This window comes from Pan troglodytes, chromosome 7 (assembly GCF_028858775.2).
Source record: "Pan troglodytes isolate AG18354 chromosome 7, NHGRI_mPanTro3-v2.0_pri, whole genome shotgun sequence".
Lineage (NCBI taxonomy): Eukaryota > Metazoa > Chordata > Mammalia > Primates > Hominidae > Pan > Pan troglodytes.
The window spans coordinates 108941917-108964893 of NC_072405.2; the positions used below are offsets into that span (position 1 = coordinate 108941917).

The 22977-nt window shown below is 39.1% G+C and overlaps 1 protein-coding gene across 9 annotated transcripts in view; it reads right to left on the reverse strand.

Annotated features, from left to right (window-relative positions):
• STK3 (serine/threonine kinase 3) overlaps positions 1-22977 on the reverse strand; it is a 459940-nt gene that overhangs the window by 328814 nt on the left and 108149 nt on the right. For all 9 annotated transcript variants that reach the window (XR_010159291.1, XR_010159292.1, XM_063816448.1 and 6 more), the window contains 2 exons: positions 12438-12602; positions 11759-11926 (listed from right to left, as the gene is read on the reverse strand). Coding sequence is in view for 7 of the 9 variants with exons in the window: in XM_063816448.1 (XP_063672518.1) it covers positions 11759-11926; positions 12438-12602 (333 nt within the window). In the remaining 2 variants the exon portion in view is untranslated. The remainder of the gene's footprint in view (positions 1-11758; positions 11927-12437; positions 12603-22977) is intronic.

Consider the following 22977-nt stretch of genomic DNA (forward strand, 5'->3'; position numbering starts at 1 on the left):
ATGGCTGCATATCATTCCATGGTGTATATGTGCCACATTTTCTTAATCCAGTCTATCATTGTTGGACATTTGGGTTGGTTCCAAGTCTTTGCTATTGTGAATAGTGCCACAATAAACATACATGTGCATGTGTCTTTATAGTAGCATGATTTATAGTCCTCTGGGTATATACCCAGTAATGGGATGGCTGGATCAAATGGTATTTCTAGTTCTAGATCCCTGAAGAATCTAGATCCCTGAAGAACTAGCCACACTGACTTCCACAATGGTTGAACTAGTTTACAGTCCCACCAACAGCGTAAAAGTGTTCCTATTTCCCCACATCCTCTCCAGCACCTGTTGTTTCCTGACTTTTTAATGATTGCCATTCTAACTGGTGTGAGATGGTATCTCATTGTGGTTTTGATTTGCATTTCTCTGATGGCCAGTGATGGTGAGCATTTTTTCATGTGTTCTTTGGTTGCATAAATGTCTTCTTTGAGAAGTGTCTGTTCATGTCCTTCGCCCACTTTTTGATGGGGTTATTTTTTTCTTGTAAATTTGTTTGAGTTCATTGTAGATTCTGGATATTAGCCCTTTGTCAGATGAGTAGATTGCAAAAATTTCCTCCCATTGTGTAGGTTGCCTGTTCACTCTGATGGTAGTTTCTTCTGCTGTGCAGAAGCTCTTTAGTTTAATTAGATCCCATTTGTCAATTTTGGCTTTTGTTGCCATTGCTTTTGGTGTTTTAGACATGAAGTCCTTGCTCATGCCTAAGTCCTGAATGGTAATGCCTAGGTTTTCTTCTAGGGTTTTTAAGGTTTTAGGCCTAACGTTTAAGTCTTTAATCCATCTTGAATTAATTTTTGTATAAGGTGTAAGGAAGGGATCCAGTTTCAGCTTTCTACATATGGCTAGCCAGTTTTCCCAGCACCATTTATTAAATAGGGAATCCTTTCCCCATTGCTTGTTTTTCTCAGGTTTGTCAAAGATCAGATAGTTGTAGATATGCCGCATTATTTCTGAGGGCTCTGCTCTGTTCCATTGATCTATATCTCTGTTTTGGTACCAGTACCATGCTGTTTTGGTTACTGTAGCCTTGTAGTTTGAAGTCAGGTAGTGTGATGCCTCCAGCTTTGTTCTTTTGGCTTAGGATTGACTTGGCAATGCGGGCTCTTTTTTGGTTCCATATGAACTTTAAAATAGTTTTTTCCAATTCTGTGAAGAAAGTCATTGGTAGCTTGATGGGGATGGCATTGAATCTATAAATTACCTTGGACAGTATGGCCATTTTCACGATATTGATTCTTCCTACCCATGAGCATGGAATGTTCTTCCATTTCTTTGTATCCTCTTTTATTTCATTGAGCAGTGGTTTGTAGTTCTCCTTGAAGAGGTCCTTCATGTCCCTTGTAAGTTGGATTCCCAGGTATTTTATTCTCTTTGAAGCAATTGTGAATGGGAGTTCACTCATTATTTGGCTGTCTGTCTGTTATTGGTGTATAAGAATGCTTGTGATTTTTGCACATTGATTTTGTATCCTGAGACTTTGCTGAAGTTGTTTATCAGCTAAGGGAGATTTTGGGCTGAGACAATGGGGTTTTCTAGATATCCAATCATGTCATCTGCAAACAGGGACAATTTGACTTCCTCTTTTCCTAATTGAATACCCTTGATTTCCTTCTCCTGCCTAATTGCCCTGGCCAGAACCTCCAACACTATGTTGAATACGAGCGGTGAGAGAGGGCATCCCTGTCTTGTGCCAGTTTTCAAAGGGAATGCTTCCAGTTTTTCCCCATTCAGTATGATATTGGCTGTGGGTTTGTCATAGATAGCTCTTATTATTTTGAGATACGTCCCATCAATACCTAATTTATGGAGAGTTTTTAGCATGAAGGATTGTTGAATTTTGTCAAAGGCCTTTTCTGCATCTATTGAGATAATCATGTGGTTTTTGTCTTTGGTACTGTTTATATACTGGATTACATTTATTGATTTGCATATATTGAACCAGCCTTGCATCCCAGGGATGAAGCCCACTTGATCATGGTGGATAAGCTTTTTGATGTGCTGCTGCATTCGGTTTGCCAGTATTTTATTGAGGATTTTTGCCTTAATGTTCATCAAGGATATTGGTCTAAAATTCTCTTTTTTGGTTGTGTCTCTGCCAGGCTTTGGTATCAGGATGACGCTGGCCTCATAAAATGAGTTAGGGAGGATTCCCTCTTTTTCTATTGATTGGAATAGTTTCAGAAGGAATGGTACCAATTCCTCCTTGTACCTCTGGTAGAATTCGGCTGTGAATCCATCTGGTCCTGGACTCTTTTTGGTTGGTAAGCTATTGATTATTGCCACAATTTCAGAGCCTGCTATTGGTCTATTCAGAGATTCAACTTCTTCCTGGTTTAATCTTGGGAGGGTGTATGTGTCGAGGAATTTATCCATTTCTTCTAGATTTTCTAGTTTATTTGCCTAGAGGTGTTTGTAGTATTCTCTGATGGTAGTTTGTATTTCTGTGGGATTGGTGGTGATTTCACCTTTGTCATTTTTTATTGTGTCTATTTGATTCTTCTCTCTTTTCTTCTTTATTAGTCTTGCTAGTGGTCTATCAATTTTGTTGATCCTTTCAGAAAACCAGCTCCTGGATTCATTAATTTTTTGAAGGGTTTTTTGTGTCTCTATTTCCTTCAGTTCTACTCTGATTTTAGTTATTTCTTGCCTTCTGCTAGCTTTTGAATGTGTTTGCTCTTGCTTTTCTAGTTCTTTTAATTGTGATGTTAGGGGGTCAATTTTGGATCTTTCCTGCTTTCTCTTGTGGGCATTTAGTGCTATAAATTTCCCTCTACACACTGCTTTGAATGTGTCCCAGAGATTCTTGTATATTGTGTCTTTGCTATTATTGGTTTCAAAGAACATCTTTATTTCTGCCTTCATTTTGTTATGTACCCAGTAGTCATTCAGGAGCAGGTTGTTCAGTTTCCATGTAGTTGAGTGGTTTTGAGTGAGTTTCTTAATCCTGAGTTCTAGTTTGATTGCACTGTGGTCTGAGAGACAGTTTGTTATAATTTCTGTTCTTTTACATTTGCTGAGGAGAGCTTTACTTCCAACTATGTGGTCAATTTTGGAACAGGTGTGGTGCGGTGCTGAAAAGAATGTATATTCTGTTGATTTGGGGTGTAGAGTTCTGTAGATGTCTATTAGGTCCGCTTGGTGCACAGCTGAGTTCAATTCCTGGATATCCTTGTTAACTTTCTGTCTGGTTGATCTGTCTAATGTTGACAGTGGGGTGTTAAAGTCTCCCATTATTATTGTGTGGGAGTCTAAGTCTCTTTGTAGGTCACTCAGGACTTGCTTTATGAATCTGGGTGCTCCTGTATTGGGTGCATATATATTTAAGATAGTTAGCTCTTCTTGTTGAATTGATCCCTTCACCATTATGTAATGGCCTTCTTTGTCTCTTTTGATCTTTGTTGGTTTAAAGTCTGTTTTATCAGAGACTAGGATTGCAACCCCTGCCTTTTTTTGTTTTCCATTTGCTTGGTAGATCTTCCTCCATCCTTTTATTTTGAGCCTATGTGTGTCTCTGCACGTGAGATGGGTTTCCTGAATACAGCACACTGATGGGTCTTGACTCTTTATCCAATTTGCCAGTCTGTATCTTTTAATTGGAGCATTTAGTCCATTTACATTTAAAGTTAATATTGTTATGTGTGAATTTGATTCTGTCATTTTGATGTTAGCTGGTTATTTTGCTCGTTAGTTGATACAGTTTCTTCCTAGCATTGATGGTCTTTACAATTTGGCATGATTTTGCAGTGGCTGGTACCGGTTGTTCCTTTCCATGTTTATTGCTTCCTTCAGGAGCTCTTTTAGGGCAGGCCTGGTGGTGACAAAATCACTCAGCATTTGCTTATCTGCAAAGTATTTTATTTCTCCTTCACTTACAAAGCTTAGTTTGGCTGGATATGAAATTCTGGGTTGAAAATCCTTTTCTTTAAGAATGTTGAATATTGGCCCCCACTGTCTTCTGGCTTGTAGAGTTTCTGCTGAGAGATCAGCTGTTAGTCTGATGGGCTTCCCTTTGTGGGTAACCCGACCTTTCTCTCTGGCTGCCCTTAACATTTTTTCCTTCATTTCAACTTTGGTGAATCTGACAATTATGTGTCTTGGAGTTGCTCTTCTCGAGGAGTATCTTTGTGGCATTCTCTGTATTTCCTGAATCTGAATGTTGGCCTGCCTTGCTAGATTGGGGAAGTTCTCCTGGATAATATCCTGCAGAGTGTTTTCCAACTTGGTTCCATTCTCCCCGTCACTTTCAGGTTCACCAATCAGATGTAGATCTGGTCTTTTCACATAGCCCCATATTTCTTGGAGGCTTTGTTCATTTCTTTTTATTCTTTTTTCTCTAAACTTCCCTTCTCACTTCATTTCATTCATTTCATCTTCCATCACTGATACCCTTTCTTCCAGTTGATCACATCGGCTCCTGAGGCTTCTGCATTCTTCCTATAGTTCTCGAGCCTTGGCTTTCAGCTCCATCAGCTCCTTTAAGCACTTCTCTGTATTGATTATTCTAGTTATACATTTGTCTAAATTTTTTCCAAAGTTTTCAACTTCTTTGCCTTTGGTTTGAATTTCCTCCTGTAGCTCGGAGTAGTTTGATCGTCTGAAGCCTTCTTCTCTCAACTCGTCAAAGTCATTCTCCGTCCAGCTTTGTTCCGTTGCTGGTGAGGAGCTGCGTTCCTTTGGAGGAGGAGAGGTGCTCTGCTTTTTAGAGTTTCCAGTTTTTCTGCTCTGTTTTTTCCCCATCTTTGTGGTTTTATCTACTTTTGGTCTTTGATGATGGTGATGTACAGATGGGTTTTTGGTGTGGATGTCCTTTCTGTTTGTTAGTTTTCCTTCCTACAGACAGGACCCTCAGCTGCAGGTGTGTTGGAGTTTGCTAGAGGTCCACTCCAGACTCTGTTTGCCTGCGTACCAGCAGTGGTGGCTGCAGAACAGCAGATTTTCGTGAACCGCGAATGCTGCTGTCTGATCGTTCCTCTGGAAGTTTTGTCTCAGAGGAGTACCCGCCCGTGTGAGGTGTCAGTTTGCCCCTACTTGGGGGTGCCTCCCAGTTAGGCTGCTCCGGGGTCAGGGGTCAGGAACCCACTTGAGGAGGCAGTCTGCCTGTTCTCAGATCTCCAGCTGCGTGCTGGGAGAACCACTGCTCTCTTCAAAGCTGTCAGACAGGGACATTTAAGTCTGCAGAGGTTACTGCTGTCTTTTTGTTTGTCTGTGCCCTGCCCCCAGAGGTGGAGCCTACAGAGGCAGGCAGGCCTCCTTGAGCTGTGGTGGGCTCTACCCAGTTGGAGCTTCCCGGCTGCTTTGTTTACCTAAGCAAGCTTCGGTAATGGCGGGAGCCCCTCCCCCAGCCTCGCTGCCGCCTTGCAGTTTGATCTCAGACTGCTGTGCTAGCAATCAGTGAGACTCCGTGGGCGTAGGACCCTCTGATCCATGTGCGGGATATAATCTCCTGGTGAGCCGTTTTTTAAGCCTGTCGGAAAAGTGCAGTATTAGGGTGGGAGTGACCCGGTTTTCCAGGTGCCCTCTGTCACCCCTTTCTTTGACTAGGAAAGGGAACTCCCTGACCCTTTGCGCTTCCCGAGTGAGGCAATGCCTCGCCCTGCTTCAGCTCGCGCATGGTGCGCTGCATCCACTGTCCTGCGCCCACTGTCTGGCACTCCCTAGTGAGATGAACCCAGTACCTCAGATGGAAATGCAGAAATCACCCATCTTCTGCGTCGCTCACGCTGGGAGCTGTAGACCAGAGCTGTTCCTATTCGGCCATCTTGGCTGCTTCCCCAATAAAATCAATAATTCTTAATTTACTCTTAAACAGAGATTGTCATGCTTTATGTGAGTTAAATTTCCAGAAAGTTGCCAAGTGCCTCCAATTATCTCCTTAAATCACATTTGACATAAATCTTCCAAATTACACTATTTATTTACACATCTTTTTTTAAAGTTATAAACATTCAGTATTGCATTGCATAGAAGTAAAAATTCTTGGTTTGATTTCTATTTTCTTTCCTTTGCCTGATTCAAGAAATGATCAGGTACTTCTCCTGCTGTCCACAGAGTGATCCATACAGTTCTTTCCTTACCCCTTTCCCTATGCTGAACAACAGGTAAGCAAACACAACGGGTTTTTACAGGTTACGCCTGTACTCCCAACTACTCAGGAGGCTGAGGCAGGATAATTGCTTGACCCAGGGAGGCGAAGATTGCAGTGAGCCTAGATGGCGCCACTGCACTCCAGCCTGGGTGACACAGCGAGACTCCATCAAGGAAAAAAATACAAAAATTTGCTGGGTGTGGTGGTGTGCACCTGTAGTTCCAGGTATTCGAGAGGCTGAGGTGGGAGGATTGCTTGAGCCTGGGAGGTTGAGGGCTGCAGTGAGCTGTGATTGTGCCACTGCACTCCTTCCTGCCTGGGTGACACAGTGAGACCCCGTCAAATGGATGGAAGGAAGGGAGGGAGGGAGGGAGGGAAAAGAAAGGAAAGGAAAAAAGTAAAGAGAAAAGAAAAGAAAGAGGGAAGGAAGGACGGAAGGAAGGAAATGATACTATTTATTCACCTCCTGATTTAAAATATATATATATATATACACATACTTCCTAAGGCTGGGTGCACTGGCTTACGCCTATAATCCCAGTACTTTGGGAGACCGAGGCAGGTGGATCACTTGAGGTCAGGAGTTCAAGATCAGTCTGGCCAACATGGTGAAACCCCGTCACTACTAAAAATACAAAAAATTAGCTTGGCATGGTGGTGCGCACCTGTAATCCCAGCTACTTGGGAGGCTGAGCTGAGACAGGAGAATCGCTTGAAACCGGGAGGCAGAGGTTGCAGCAAGCCAAGACTGCCACCATACTCCAGCCCAGGCAACAGAGCGAGACTTTGTCTCAAAAAAATAAATAAATATATATATATATATACACACACACACACACACATATATACACACACACACACTCTCTCACACTCACTTCCTAAAGGCCTGAGAAAAAGAGAAGACTGATCTCCTCAAAAGTATGTGGTTAACTGAATTCAAAACTAAATTTTTTTAACTATTCTATTTATCTAACTGATCAAAATTAATTTGGTGGTTTCATATTTAACTTTATAAAATAAACTGAGTTTTAATTTTAAAAAATTTGTTTCACTTAACATTCTGATTAGACTTACTCCCATTTGCCACTACTCACTAATTTTAATCTCATAGATGAATATAAAGTTATAAGCACTTTTATCCCTCTCCTGTTTAAAAGCTTTATATGTTTCAATGTGTACATCATCATTTCCCTTTACTAAACAGATAATCATTACTGTCTACCACAGTGAAGATTCGGTTTACATATACTACAAGTTTCTTTGGGGGGAAGAAAAAGTTGTATGGAAACTAACAAATGTGGTTAACTCCTTGCCATCAAACAAATCCAGTGTTTTTAATAGTTCTTTTTATTAGAAAATTTCTCCTTGAACATCTATATTCCAAATATTCCTTATTCTGCCCAGGAATGATAAAAGAAATAATCAATCTTTGACAAACTGATAAACTAAAGCATATAAAACAAATGACCTCAGACTTAACACCTTTGAAGGACCCATTCTCAAATAACTGCAAATTTCCAATTTAACCACTTTCATTTTCTAATTTAGTGCCATCTTTAAGTTCTTCATATCCCTCAGACTATGACACCCTAAATATATGTCCTACAAAAACCTTAATCAGTGAAAAACAGTATTAATTTGTGGCCACTTAAGGAGAAGCAACTCCATTCTAAATTATCCAAGCTCAAGGCATCTCTTTTTGCCCCTAATTTTTGCTGGCCTAAGCAATACTACTTTACAAACAGGCCTGGTACCTAGACACGGTAAAAGGCTGAGAAAATGACTGGGAAACCAAATCCCAGTTCACTCAGTCTACAAGGCAGCACCACTGTTCTGCAGTGTTCCTAATTATATACAGCTAGTGGGCAGGCATAGTGGAAAGGGCTAGAACTCTGTGTGGATGAATGCAAGGCATTTCAGAAAGACTGGCTAGAATCCTCACTCCAATTAGGCAATACCACCAGTGGCTGGGCACCCCACTATAGATGGAGGCTGGGGAAACTCACCCACCACATCCTAACTTTGTCTCTAACTTTGTTCTAGATAACCATGTATATGTAGTAAATTGTATCATTTACTTATATTAAAATAACTATCAGGTTTTTTGCCTGTATCAGCTGTGGGGTCTTCATGTCAATCACATCTTTGTCTCATTGTGGCAACTTTGTAGATTATTGATTATCTCATTAGCCTATATGGCTACCAAAACATGGCTGGAAAACAAAACTTTAAAAATTGAAATCTGTCCATATTTCCTGCTACTCTGGAAAACTTAGAGGGTTCAGATTTTAAATCAGTAATTATAATATTGTGATTACATGGTTTTAAAATGTCTTATTTTTGTTAGCCGCTCCTCCACTTGCACAGAGTTGGGATATTAACACAGAGGATATTTCTTTGGTGTCTAGGCAAAAACACAGAACAAACTGAGTTCATATCTCAGTTCTGCCACTGACAAGTTATGTCATCTTAAATAACATAATCTTATCCATTTCATCCAATCCACCCAATGGAGGATAAAATATTTATTTCACAAAATTACTACAGTACAAAAAAAATGTTGGTAAAAAACTTCAATATTTCACTCACTTACCATAGTGTCATATCCTACCAGCTTTCTCATATCTTAACTACCACTTTATCTCCTCTCTAACCTCCTGAGATTCTGATTTAATCTGTTTAGGGTAGGGCTCCCCAGATGACTGCTATGCAGCAAGCATGGAGAACACTACCTATTCTTTGATCACCCCATTTCCTTACACTCTCTCTTTTCTTTCCAGACTGTGCCCTGTTAGTAACCCCTTGAACTGTCTCTCAGCAGCATCCTTAAATTCCCTATAGCCCCATCCTTCTAAGACACTCATTCATTAAAACCCAAACCCTCCATATCAAGGCCATAATGCATTCTACTGCACAGCAGAGCACACTACCATAGGAAGGCCCACAAACCAGGATTAATTACACTATACTTTCCCAATTACCAATTTTAGCTGGGCCCTCAACAATTTTTTTTCTCTCTTGGACAGCTCTTTCTTTCATTGCCCTCACTATACCCCCCACCAAACTACTGTAAACCTTCATGAAACAGTAAAGTTTATTAATTCTATTAAATTTCTACACTTGAATATGTATTTTTAATATTCTACATTGACAAAATGGAAAATATGCACAAAGCACTTCCCCACATATCAAAGAACAACAATAATCTGAAAAACAGCAGTTGTGTGACTGAGCTGCAAGCTAAATAAACTACAAGGCTCTTTTCAAAGAACATCATTTTTACTTGAAGAATAACTAACAGAAAACTAAGGTTACACAGACTTGGGTATTTGACAGACATTTTCTCAAAAAGGAACCAAGTGAACCTGTCATTTCAAGGAAAACAAAAGGCAGTACTTGTTACCAGTGATAAAACTATCTGTTACATGATCTTAACAGCTTCCAATACTTGCAGTTCAATACTCTACTTTGTAAGACAGCTCACAAACACAAGAAAAGTTAAATAATGATATCATTTAAATAGGAAATAAACTATATTATGTTTGGAAATGCACGAGGCAACACTTGATTAACTGTCCAAAGAACTGGACTGTGAAGAAATTGCCTATATACAAAATATGAGGAAAAAGAGAAATTTACTTGGGCGATAGCTGTCAAGAATGGCTCTACACAGGCATAAAATCCAAGTTGGGACTTGAAAAACTGGTAGGATTTAGATTAAAAAAAAAAAAAAAAAAACAGTGAGCAAGGCATCCTAGGAAGTTTGCAATATATGTATATTTTTTTCTAAGAGAAATATTATTTTCAGGTATATTTTTAATAATGTATAATGTATTCATTCAAACTCTCAGGTAATATTAGAAGATCCTTAAAGGAAGAGGCCACATATTACAATTCTTTGCTATCTGAGCACAGGATCAAATTTAACATGTTGAACTATTTGGTTGGAAAAATAAGATTTACACAGGGAAGAAGCAGAATAGTAATAATGGAAGTCCTAAGTTAAATCCCAGCTCTTGTACTTACCTAGATTGCCTTGGGTAATTTAGTAAACCTCACTGATTCAAACTCAAATACACCTACTTTGAGGATCACCCTACAAACATCCTAACTAAAAGAACCACAGATAACTAATGATCAGAGATGAAATAAGACTTTGTGTTCCTGTTTTTATGCTGACCTTGTTGTTTTTCAAGTTATTTTCAAACAATTGATGCATTTTTATCTTTCATTTACCAAAAGGAATTTATATACACCAGGAAGATGATACATATTGTATACAATTACATTACTCAAAGAACTCTAGGCTGGGCACACTCCTGTAATCCCAGCACTTTGGGAAGCTGAGGTGGGCGGATCGCTTGAGCCCAGAAGTTGGAGACCAGCCTGGGCAACATGGCGACACCTTGTCTCTACAAAAAATTAGTTGGGCATGGTGGTGCATACCTATAGTCCCAGCTACTCTGCAGGCTGAGGTGGGAGGATCACCTGAGCCCAGGAGGTCGAGGCTCGAGTGAGCCATGATCGCACTACTACACTCCAGGCTGGGTGACAGAGTGAGACCTTAAATCAAAAGAAAAAAAAAAACTCTCTTTAAAATGTTTCAATACAGCAGACAGATTTTTAAATATTTTCTGTATAATACACTGTTACCTATATTATCGAAATTTAACCCACAATGGCATTATAATATCAGATGTAATTCCAATTTATTCTTCTTCAGATATTCTAAAATATCTGAATTTTTATGCATTCTTCCTCTTTCTATCTATTTACTTCACATTCCTCCAGCCACCAAGATATTATCTTCTCTTTTCTACAAATACACACATACATACACTCCTCCCCTCATTCCTACATCCTTATTGAGATAACTGCAGCCACTAGAGGGCAATAAGTATACAAAGATCAGTGTACCTATTTATGATGATGAGCTTATCTATATGATTCACATAGTAATAAACCTAAAAAGTATATCATCACAAACCCTGAAACATAGGCAATTAGACTTGAATATGCAAAATATATATTTCAAACTCAAAAATTATCCTGCAGAGGTCACAGAAGCATATAATGATGTTCAAAAAAGGAATTCCATTTTCTCAGCAAGCATTCATTAAAAAAAATTAGCCGAATTCCTTTATATGTGCATAGTAATATTAGAAATTAGGATTGCTTAATACCATCCTCAGACCAAAGAAGAGAAAAGGCAGAAAAAAACACACACACAGTAAGGTATAAATTACAGAGTGGGTAAAAAGGTGAGAAATGATTACTTCCAACTCTTTCACTACCACAATCAAGAAAACAATAAACTGAAGAGCAAAGAGGATTTACCAACCCTTTCTTCTATTGAAAAGCAAGCAAAAATTTTACAGGTATATTTTTGGGGGAGGAGAACAGTGATGGTAGAGATATACAAAGCCTTCGGTTCTTTTCTCACAATTAAGAATGCAGAAGGAAGAGAAGTTAACAGTTACTAATCTTTAAGAGGTAATTTTACCATTTTTAAAAAGAATACATTTAAATGAACTTATTTAGTTTATATTTACTTACATTGACATTACAAAACGGCAACACTTATATAAGGCTAACATTTTCAGCAAACCATAATTTTCTTACCCTCATTGGATGTATATCAGCATAAGGAGGTTTTCCTTCAGCCATTTCTATAGAAGTAATGCCAAGGGACCAGATGTCGGCCACACAGTTATAGCCTATTTCTTGAATCACCTCAGGAGCCATCCAAAATGGAGTTCCTATTACAGTATTGCGTTTTGCCATTGTATCCTGCAATAACGTTACATAGCCATAAATGCTACTACAAAAGCACAAAGGAAATCTGTATGCCACACATTCTTTTAAAAAAATGTTAAAACCTCCAATGCCACAGATTATATCAGAAATTGACTATTTTGCTAAAATTTCAACTAGTTATGACATACTTAGGAATTCCGAATTCTGAAAATAACCAAGTCCACAGGTAACTTATCCACACTACCATCATTAAACACAGTCATTAAAGATAGTGCTATAATGATAAAAGCTACAGAAATGAGCTACGTAGCTTCCCTTTTAGAACATTTAAGCATTTTGATCATAAGATATATTTTCACATTCAATCACCCTAAATTATAAATTAAATAATACTCAAATTTGGCTCAATTATGGTTCCTTCTCCACAAAAATTAAAAAACTACACATTTCTTTCCATTCCCCCTCAAAAAGTAATTGAAGTTTAGTTATAATCAAATCTGAACAAATTAGCCAAGTGTTTAGAAAACCATTAAAGTTAACTTACTGTTAACTGACCAGCCACTCCAAAATCTGCCAATTTTGCATGTCCTTCTGTATTGAGGAGAATATTTCCAGCTTTTATATCTCTGTGTATTTTTCTCATAAAGTGCAAATATTCTAGTCCTTTCAATGTAGATTTAAGAATGGTTGCAATTTCATCTTCTGTTAACTGGAAAGAAATATTTTTAAAACCATAATTAAAATGCCACGTTAGATAAAATCTTACGAAAGAGCACTAGTAACAAGTATGTCTTTCCGTGTGTGTGTGTGTGTGTGTTTAAGAGACCCCACTCTGTTGCCCAGGTTACAGTGCAGTGGTGTGATGATAGCTCACTGCAGCCTAAAATTCCTGGGCTCAAGGCATGCTCCCACCTCAGCTTCCCGAGTAGCTAGAACTACAGGCACATGCCACCCCAATAGGCTAACTTATTTTTATTTTTGTAGAGATGGGGATCTCGCTATGTTGCCCGGGCTGGTCTTGAACTCTTTGCTTCAAACAATTCTCCTTCCTCAGCTTCCCAAAGTGTTGGGATTATAGGTGTGAGCCACCATGCCTAGCCACAAGTACTTCTTTCTAATGACCACTAAACCTCCAGGAAAATGCTAAAGGGGTAAATAATCGAGAACCTCTTCTTCCCACAATAAGCTTTGTTACTCTTATTACACAATTTACTAATGAAAGGATGATCAAATTTCTCTCTTTAAGATTATCAGTATCAGTAGGGCGTGGTGGCTCACACCTGTAATCCCAGCACTTTGGGAGGCTGAGGCGAGCAGATCACTTGAGGTCAGGAGTTCAAAACCAGCCTGGCCCACATGGTGAAACCTCGTCTCTACTAAAAATACAAAAATTAGCCAGGCGTGATGGCGTGCACTTGTAATCCCAGCTACTCAGGAGGCTGAGGCAGGAGAGTCACTTGAACCTGGGAGGCAGAGGTTGCAGTGAGCTGAGATCACATCACTGCATGCCAGCCTGGGCAACACAGCGAGACTCCATCTCAAAAAAAAAAAAAAATTACCAGTATCATTCCTAAAGCAAACAACATATCTCAAGAATCAGCCTGATATAAGGAATCATAATAGTGATTTCCCACATCTTCTAACACTGGGAGGGCACTATCACAGCTAATATCTGTTCTGAAAAAGTAAATTCAGATACTTCCCCTGAGATATTTCAGATTCTTGATGAAAATGAAACCAACAGCTTTACATAAAGGAAAGTAAATGAGGGAGGGGGGCTTGCAATGAATCTTCTGCGAGAAGCTCCTACACCAATGCCACTCCTAACCCTTCCAAGTTCTGGACTTCTGACCTAATATTGAGAACTCAGAAGAAAAAACGTCAGAGAAAGATTAGGAAAATGGAAACACAAGCAAAGACTATCAGAGGAGGGAAAAAGGGGAGAGTAGAGAAGGCCAAGGAAGAGACGGATGGGAAAGAAAGAAAATCTTCTTAATAGTTGTAGCAGTAGAGCCACTGCTATCTGTACCAGGCAATGTGCTAAGAGTTATGCATGCATTCTCTCATTTATTCTTAAAACAACCTCGTAAGGTAGTGTGATATTATGAAATCACAGGAAATATTTGGTCTTTGTAGGTTCTTGGCACAAAATCTCCTAAGACCCTGTGAATTGACTGAGTGAGTGAGAAGTTGAATCAAGATATTTTATCTTTGTTTTCTCACCCTCTCACAAGAGTGAGAGGGGCTGTCTTTTGTCATTCATAATAAGCTCCTTTCAACCATACCAGAATTTATACTGATCAGGTGACTCTTGGTGGGAGCCTAGATAGCTTCAGGATGGGAGCTGGTTGCCGAAAAAACCAACCAAGTGATTAGATGTTTGGAAATTTCCGCCTGACCCCTGACTTACGGGAGGGCTGCAAGGAGAGAGGCGGTAGAGATTTAGTTAAGCACAAATGTCCAAAGACTTAATCAATCATGCCTATGTAACAGAATCAACCATAAAAATTCTAAATGATTAGGGACTGCTCTCAAGCTTATATTCTATCTATAAGCAACGGGATAATTTGATAGAAAATAGGATAACACAGGAAAATGTCTGTGAAAATTGCTATGAGGACAACAACAGAGAGCTACTGATAGAGAACGACTGAGAAGCTACTTTAGATTGACATTCAAGAAGGCCCAAAAGACATTTTACTGAAGTCTAAATGATATAAAGGGGCCAACCATGTGAATGGCTATCTGGGAACATACACTCCACAAAAAGGAAAAAAAAAGATTAAAATATCTTGATTCAACTTCTCAAATTTTCTAAAACACTGAAGAAAAGAGAACACTTCCAAACTCATTTTAAGAGGCATTATTCTGATACCAAAGCCAGACAAAGTTACCACAAAACAACTAAGACCAATATCCCTTATGAACATTGATACAAAAATCCTCAACAAAATATAGCACACCCACTTCAACAGGATTGTAACAGGTTATACACTATGACCAACTGGAATGTATTCCTGGAATGCAAGGTTGATTCAACACACAAAATCGAACAATGCAATACACCACCTTAACAGAATGGAGAAGAAACCACATGATCATTTTAAATGAAAACAGAAAAAGCATTTGATTAACTTCTTTTCATAAAACACACCACTAATATGAATAGAACGAAACTATCTCACCATAGTAAAAGCCATATACAAAAAACCCAAAGTAAACGTCATACTCAAAGCAGTAAGACTGAAAGCTTTTCCACAGAGATCAGGAACAATGAAAGGATGCTATTAGGTTGGTGCAAAAGTAATCGCAGTTTTTGCCTTTTTTTTTTTTTTTTAAAGTAATGGCAAAAACCGAAATTACTTTTGCACCAGCCTAATACTTCTGTTACATATAGTACTGGAGGTTCTAGACAGAGCAATTAGGGAAGAAAAACAAATAAAGGCATCCAAACTGGAAAAAAAGAAGTAAAATTATCTCTGTTCACAGATGATATGATCATATATGTAGAAAATTCTAAAGATTCCACAAAAAAAAAACCTATTAGAACTAATAAATAGGGGTGGAGACAAGATGGCTGAATAGGAACAGCTCCAGTCTAAAGCTCCCAGCGTGAGCGTTGCAGAAGACACGTGATTTCTGCATTTCCAACTGAGGTACCAGATTCATCTCACTGGGGAGTATCGGAAAGTGGGTGCAAGACAGTGGGTACAGTGCACTGAGCATGAGCTGAAGCAGGGCGGGGCATCACCTCACCTGGGAAGTGCAAGGGGTCAGGGAATTCCCTTTCCTAGTCAAAGAAAGGGGTGAAAGACGGCACCTGGAAAATCGGGTCACTCCCACCCTAATACTGTGCTTTTGCAACCGTCTTAGCAAACAGCACACCAGGAGATTATATCCCGCGCATGGCTTGGAAGGTCCTACGCCCACGGAGCCTCGCTCACTGCTAGCACAACAGTGTGAGATCAAACTGCAATGTGGCAGCGAGGCTGGGGGAGGGGCGCCCGCCATTGCCCAGGCTTGAGTAGGTAAACAAAGCAGCCAGGAAGCTCAAACTGGGTGCAGCCCACCACAGCTCAAGGAGGCCGGCCTGCCTCTGTAGACTCCACCTCTGGGGGCAGGGCATAGCCAAACAAGGCAGCAGAAACGTCTGCAGACTTAAATGTCCCTGTCTGACATCTTTGAAGAGAGTACTGGTTCTCCCAGCACACAGCTGGAGATCTCAGAACAGACAGACTGCCTCCTCAAGTGGGTCACTGACCCCCGAGTAGCCTAACTGGGAGGCAGCCCCAAGTAGGGGCAGACTGACACCTCACACAGCCCGGTACTCCTCTGAGACAAAACTTCCAGAGGAATGATCAGGCAGAAACATTTCCTGTTCACCAATATCCACTGTTCTGCAGCCTCCGCTGCTCATACCCAGGCAAACAGGGTCTGCAGTGGACCTACAGCAAACTCCAACAGACCTGCAGCTGAGGGTCCTGACAGAAGGAAAACTAACAAACAGAAACCTCACCAAAACCTCATCTGTACATAACCATCATCAAAGACCAAAGGTAGATAAAACCACAAAGATGGGGAAAAAACAGAGCAGAAAAACTGGAAACTCTAAAAATAAGAGCACCTCTCCTCCTCCAAAGGAACGCAGCTCCTCACCAGCAATGGAACAAAGCTAGACAGAGAGTGACTTGACAAGCTGAGAGAAGAAGGCTTCTGATGATCGAACTACTCCGAGCTAAAGGAGAAGTACGAACCCAGGCAAAGAAGTTAAAAACCTTGAAAAAAAATTAGACAAACGGCTAACTAGAATAACCAATGCAGAGAAGTCCTTAAAGGACCTGATGGAGCTGAAAACCAAGGCACGAGAACTACGTGACAAATGCACAAGCCTCAGTAGCTGATTCAATCAACTGGAAGAAAGGGTATCAGTGATGGAAGATCAAATGAATGAAATGAAGTGAGAAGAGAAGTTTAGAGAAAAAAGAATAAAAAGAAATGAACAAAGCCTCCAAGAAATATGGGACTAGGTGAAAAGACCAAATCTATGTCTGATTGGTGTACCTGAAAGTGACGGGGAGAATGAAACCAAGTTGGAAAACACTCCGCAGGATATTATCCAGGAGAACTTCCCCAACCTACCAAGGCAGGCTACCATTCAAATTCAGGAAATACAGAGAAAGCCACAAAGATACTCCTCAAGAAGAGCAACTCCAAGACACATAATTGTCAGATTCACCAAAGTTGAAATGAAGGAAAAAATGTTAACGGTAGCCAAAGAGAAAGGTCGGGTTACCCACAAAGGGAAGCCCACCAGACTAACAGCTGATCTCTCAGCAGAAACTCTACAAGCCAGAAGACAGGGGGGCCAATATTCAACATTCTTAAAGAAAAGAATTTTCAACCCAGAATTTCATATCCAGCCAAACTAAGCTTCATAAGTGAAGGAGAAATAAAATCCTTTACAGAAAAGCAAATGCTGAGAGATTTTGTCACCACCAGGCCTGCCCTAAAAGAGCTCCTGAAGGAAGCAATAAACATGGAAAGGAACAACCACTACCAGCCACTGCAAAAACATGCCAAATTGTAAAGACCATGAATGCTAGGAAGAAACTGTATCAACTAATGAGCAAAATAACCAGCTAACATCATAATGGCAGGATCAAATTCACACATAACAATATTAACCTTAAACGTAAATGGACTAAATGCTCCAATTAAAAGACACAGACTGGCAAATTGGATAAAGAGTCAAGACCCATCAGTGTGCTGTATTCAGGAAACCCATCTCACGTGCAGAGACACACATAGGCTCAAAACAAAGGGATGGAGGAAGATCTACCAAGCAAATGGAAAACAAAAAAAGGCAGGCATTGCAATCCTCGTCTCTGATAAAACAGACTTTAAACCAACAAAGATTAAAAGAGACAAAGAAGGCCATTACATAATGGTAAAGGGATCAATTCAACAAGAAGAGCTAACTATCCTAAATATATATGCACCCAATACAGGAGCACCCAGATTCATAAAGCAAGTCCTGAGTGACCTACAAAGAGACTTAGACACCCACACAATAATAATGGGAGACTTTAACACCCCACTGTCAACATTAGACAGATCAACCAGACAGAAAGTTAACAAGGATATCCAGGAATTGAACTCAGCTCTGCACCAAGCGGACCTAATAGACATCTACAGAACTCTACACCCCAAATCAACAGAATATACATTTTTTTCAGCACCACACCACACCTATTCCAAAATTGACCACATACTTGGAAGTAAAGCTCTCCTCAGCAAATGTAAAAGAACAGAAATTATAACAAACTGTCTCTCAGACCACAGGGCAATCAAACTAGAACTCAGGATTAAGACACTCACTCAAAACCGCTAAACTACATGGAAACTGAACAACCTGCTCCTAAATGACTACTGGGTACATAACGAAATGAAGGCAGAAATAAAGATGTTCTTCGAAACCAACAAGAACAAAGACACAACATACCAGAATCTCTGGGACACATTCAAAGCAGTGTGTAGAGGGAAATTTATAGCACTAAATACCCACAAGAGAAAGCAGGAAAGATCTAAAATCGACATCCTAACATCACAATTAAAAGAACTAGAAAAGCAAGAGTAAACACATTCAAAAGCTAGCAGAAGGCAAGAAATAACTAAGATCAGAGCAGAACTGAAGGAAATAGAGACACAAAAAACCCTTCAAAAAATTAATGAATCTAGGAGCTGGTTTTCTGAAAGGATCAACAAAATTGATAGACCGCTAGCAAGACTAATAAAGAAGAAAAGAGAGAAGAATCAAATAGAAGCAATAAAAAAATGATAAAGGGGATATCACCACCAATCCCATAGAAATACAGACTACCATCAGAGAATACTATAAACACCTCTACGCAAATAAACTAGAAAATCTAGGAGAAATGGATAAATTCCTTGACACATACACCCTCCCAAGACTAAACCAGGAAGAAGTTGAATCTCTGAATAGACCAATAACAGGCTCTGAAATTGAGGCAATAATCAATAGCTTACCAACCAAAAAAACTCCAGGACCAGAAGGATTCACAGCCGAATTCTACCAGAGATACAAGGGGGAGCTGGTATCATTCCTTCTGAAACTATTCCAATCAATAGAAAAAGAGGGAATCCTCCCTAACTCATTTTATGAGGCCAGCATCATCCTGATACCAAAGCCGGGCAGAGACACAACAAAAAAAAAGAGAATTTTAGACCAATATCCCTGATGAACATCGATGCAAAAATCCTCAATAAAATACTGGCAAACCGAATCCAGCAGCACATCAAAAAGCTTATCCACCATGATCAAGTTGGATTCATCCCTGGGATGCAAGGCTGGTTCAACATACGCAAATGAATAAACATAATCCAGCATATAAACAGAACCAAAGACAAAAACCACATGATTATCTCAATAGATGCAGAAAAGGCCTTTGACAAAATTCAACAATCCTTCATGCTACAAACTCTCAATAAATTAGGTATTGATGGGACGTATCTCAAAATAATAAGAGCTATCTATGACAAACCCACAGCCAATATCATACTGAATGGGGAAAAACTGGAAGCATTCCCTTTGAAAACTGGCACAAGACAGGGATGCCCTCTCTCACCACTCCTACTCAACACAGTGTTGGAAGTTCTGGTCAGGGCAATTAGGCAGGAGAAGGAAATCAAGGGTATTCAATTAGGAAAAGAGGAAGTCAAATTGCCCCTGTCTGCAGATGACATGATTGGATATCTAGAAAACCCCATATTGTCTCAGCCCAAAATCTCCTTAAGCCAACAGGCAACTTCAGCAAAGTCTCAGGATACAAAATCAATGTGCCAAAATCATAAGCATTTTTATACACCAATAACAGACAAACAGAGAGACAAATCATGAGTGAACTCCCATTCACAATTGCTTCAAAGAGAATAAAATGCCTAGGAATCCAACTTACAAGGGACATGAAGGACCTCTTTAAGGAGAAGTATAAACCACTGCTCAATGAAATAAAAGAGGATACAAACAAATGCAAGAACATTCCATGCTCATGGGTAGGAAGAATCAATATCGTGAAAATGGCCATACTGTCCAAGGTAATTTATAGATTCAATGCCATCGCCATCAAGCTACCAATGACTTTCTTCACAGAATTGGAAAAAACTATTTTAAAGTTCATATGGAACCCAAAAAGAGCCCACATTGCCAAGTCAATCCTGAGCCAAAGGAACAAAGCTGGAGGCATCACACTACCTGACTTCAAACTATACTACAAGGCTATAGTAACCAAAACAGCATGGTACTGGTACCAAAACAGAGAAACAGACCAATGGAACAGAACAGAGCCCTCAGAAATAATGCCACATATCTACAACTACCTGATCTTTCACAAACCTGACAAAAACAACAAATGGAGAAAGGATTCCCTATTTAATAAATGGTGCTGGGAAAACTGGCTAGCCATATGAAGAAAGCTGAAACTGGATCCCTTCCTTACACCTTATACAAAAATTAATTCAAGATGGATTAAAGACTTACATGTTAGACCTAAAACCAGAAAAACCCTAGAAGAAAACATAGGCAATACCATTCAGGACATAGGCATGGGCAAGGACTTCATGTCTAAAACACTAAAAGCAATGGCAACGAAAGCCAAAACTGACAAATGGGATCTAATTAAACTAAACAGCTTCTGCACAGCAGAAGAAACTACCATCAGAATGAACAGGCAACCTACAGAACGGGAGGAAATTTTTGCAATCTACTCATCTGACAAAGGGCTAATATCCAGAATCTACAATGAACTCAAACAAATTTACAAGAAAAAAACAAACAACCCCATCAAAAAGTGGGCAAAGGATATGAACAGACACTTCTCAAAAGAAGACACTTATGCAGCCAAAAGACACATGAAAACATGCTCATCATCACTCACCATCAGAGAAATGTAAATCAAAACCACAATGAGATACCATCTCACACCAGTTAGAATGGTGATCATTAAAAAGTCAGGAAACAACAGGCGCTGGAGAGGATGTGGAGAAATAGGAACACTTTTACACTGTTGATGGGACTGTAAACTAGTTCAACCATTGTGGAAGCCGGTGCGGCGATTCCTCGGGGATCTAGAACTAGAAATACCATTTGACCCAGCCATCCCATTACTGCGTATATACCCAAAGGATTATAAAACATACTGCTATAAAGACACATGCACACGTATGTTTACTGCGGCACTATTCACAATAGCAAAGACTTGGAACCAACCCAAATGTCCAACAATGATAGACTGGATTAAGAAAATGTGGCGCATATACACCATGGAATACTATGCAGCCATAGAAAATGATGAGTTCATGTTCTTTGTAGGGACATGGATGAAGCTGGAAACCATCATTCTCAGCAAACTATTGCAAGGACAAAAAAACCAAACACCGCATGTTCTCACTTATAGATGGAAATTGAACAATGAGAACACATGGACACAGAAGGGGAACATCACACACCGGGGCCTGTTGTAGGGTGGGGGGAGTGGGGAGGGATAGCATTAGGAGATATACCTAACGTTAAATGATGAGTTAATGGGTGCAGCACACTAACATGGCACATGTATACATATGTAACTAACCTGCATGTTGTGCACATGTACCCTAAAACTTAAAGTATAATAAAAAAAAGAACTAATAAATAAATTCAACAAAGTAGCAGTATACAAATCAACCCAAGAAAATCAGATATATTTTTATACATTACCAATGAGCAATCTGAAAAGGAAACTACAAAAAAAATTCTATTTACAATAGAAATATAATTTCTTTATTTTAAAGAATAAAATACTTAGGAATTAATTTCACCAAGGAGGGGAAATATCTGTACAATGAAAACTACAAAAAACTGCTAAAAAAAAATTTTAGGACATTAATAAATAAAAACCTATCATATCTTCATAGATAAGAAAATTTAATGTTTTTAAGATGCCCATGCTACCCAAAGCAACCTACAGATTCAATGTAATCCCTATCAAAATCCCAATGATGTTTATTGCAGAAATAGAAAAACTTATCCTAAAATTTGTATGAAATCTCAAGGGGCCCCAAAACAACACTGAAAATAGAAGAACAAAGCTATAATTCTCATAGTTCCTGATTTCAAAACTTATTACAAAGCTATAGTAATCAAAACAATGTGATATTGGCATAAACACAGACAGATAGATGGGAGGAACAGAGTAGAAAACCCAGAAATAACCCTTGTATATATAATCAAATTATTTTCAACAAGAGTGTCAAGAACATTCAATAGGAAATGAACAGTATTTTCAAGAAACAGTGCTGGCACAACTGGATATCCGTGTGCTAAAGAATAAGTAGAATCCTTACCTAGCACCATATACAAAAATTAATTGAAAATGAATCAAAGACCTAAACATAAGACCTAAAACTATACCACTCTTGGGAAAAAATAAAACAGGGCAAAAACCTCATGATACCAGATTTGGTAATGATTTCTCAGATACGACCAAAAAGGCACAGAGAACACAAGAATAAAACAGACAAATTGGACTTCATGAAAATTAAAAAAAAAAAAACCTGCGCATCCCAAGACAATATCAACAGAGTAAAAAGACAACCCACAGAATGGGAGAAAACATTTACAAATTACGTATCTGATAAGACATTAATATACAGAATATATAGAGAACTCCTAAAACTTAACAATAAAAAAATCAAATTCAAAAATGGGTAAAGGACTCGTATAGACATTTCTCCAAAGGTATACAAATGGCCAAGAGGCACGTGGAAAGATCCTCAACATCACTAATCATAAGAGAAATATAAATCAAAAACATAATGAGATACCACTTCACACCCATTATGATGGCTATTATCAAAAGACAGAAAAGAACAAATGTTGGCAAAGAAGTAGAGAAATTGGAAACTTTGTGTATAGCTAATGGGAATGTAAAATGGTACAGCCTCTGTGGAAAATAGTATGAAGATTCCTTTAAAAGTTAAACATAAAATTACCTTTTGACCCAGCAATTCCACTTTTGGGTAAATACTCA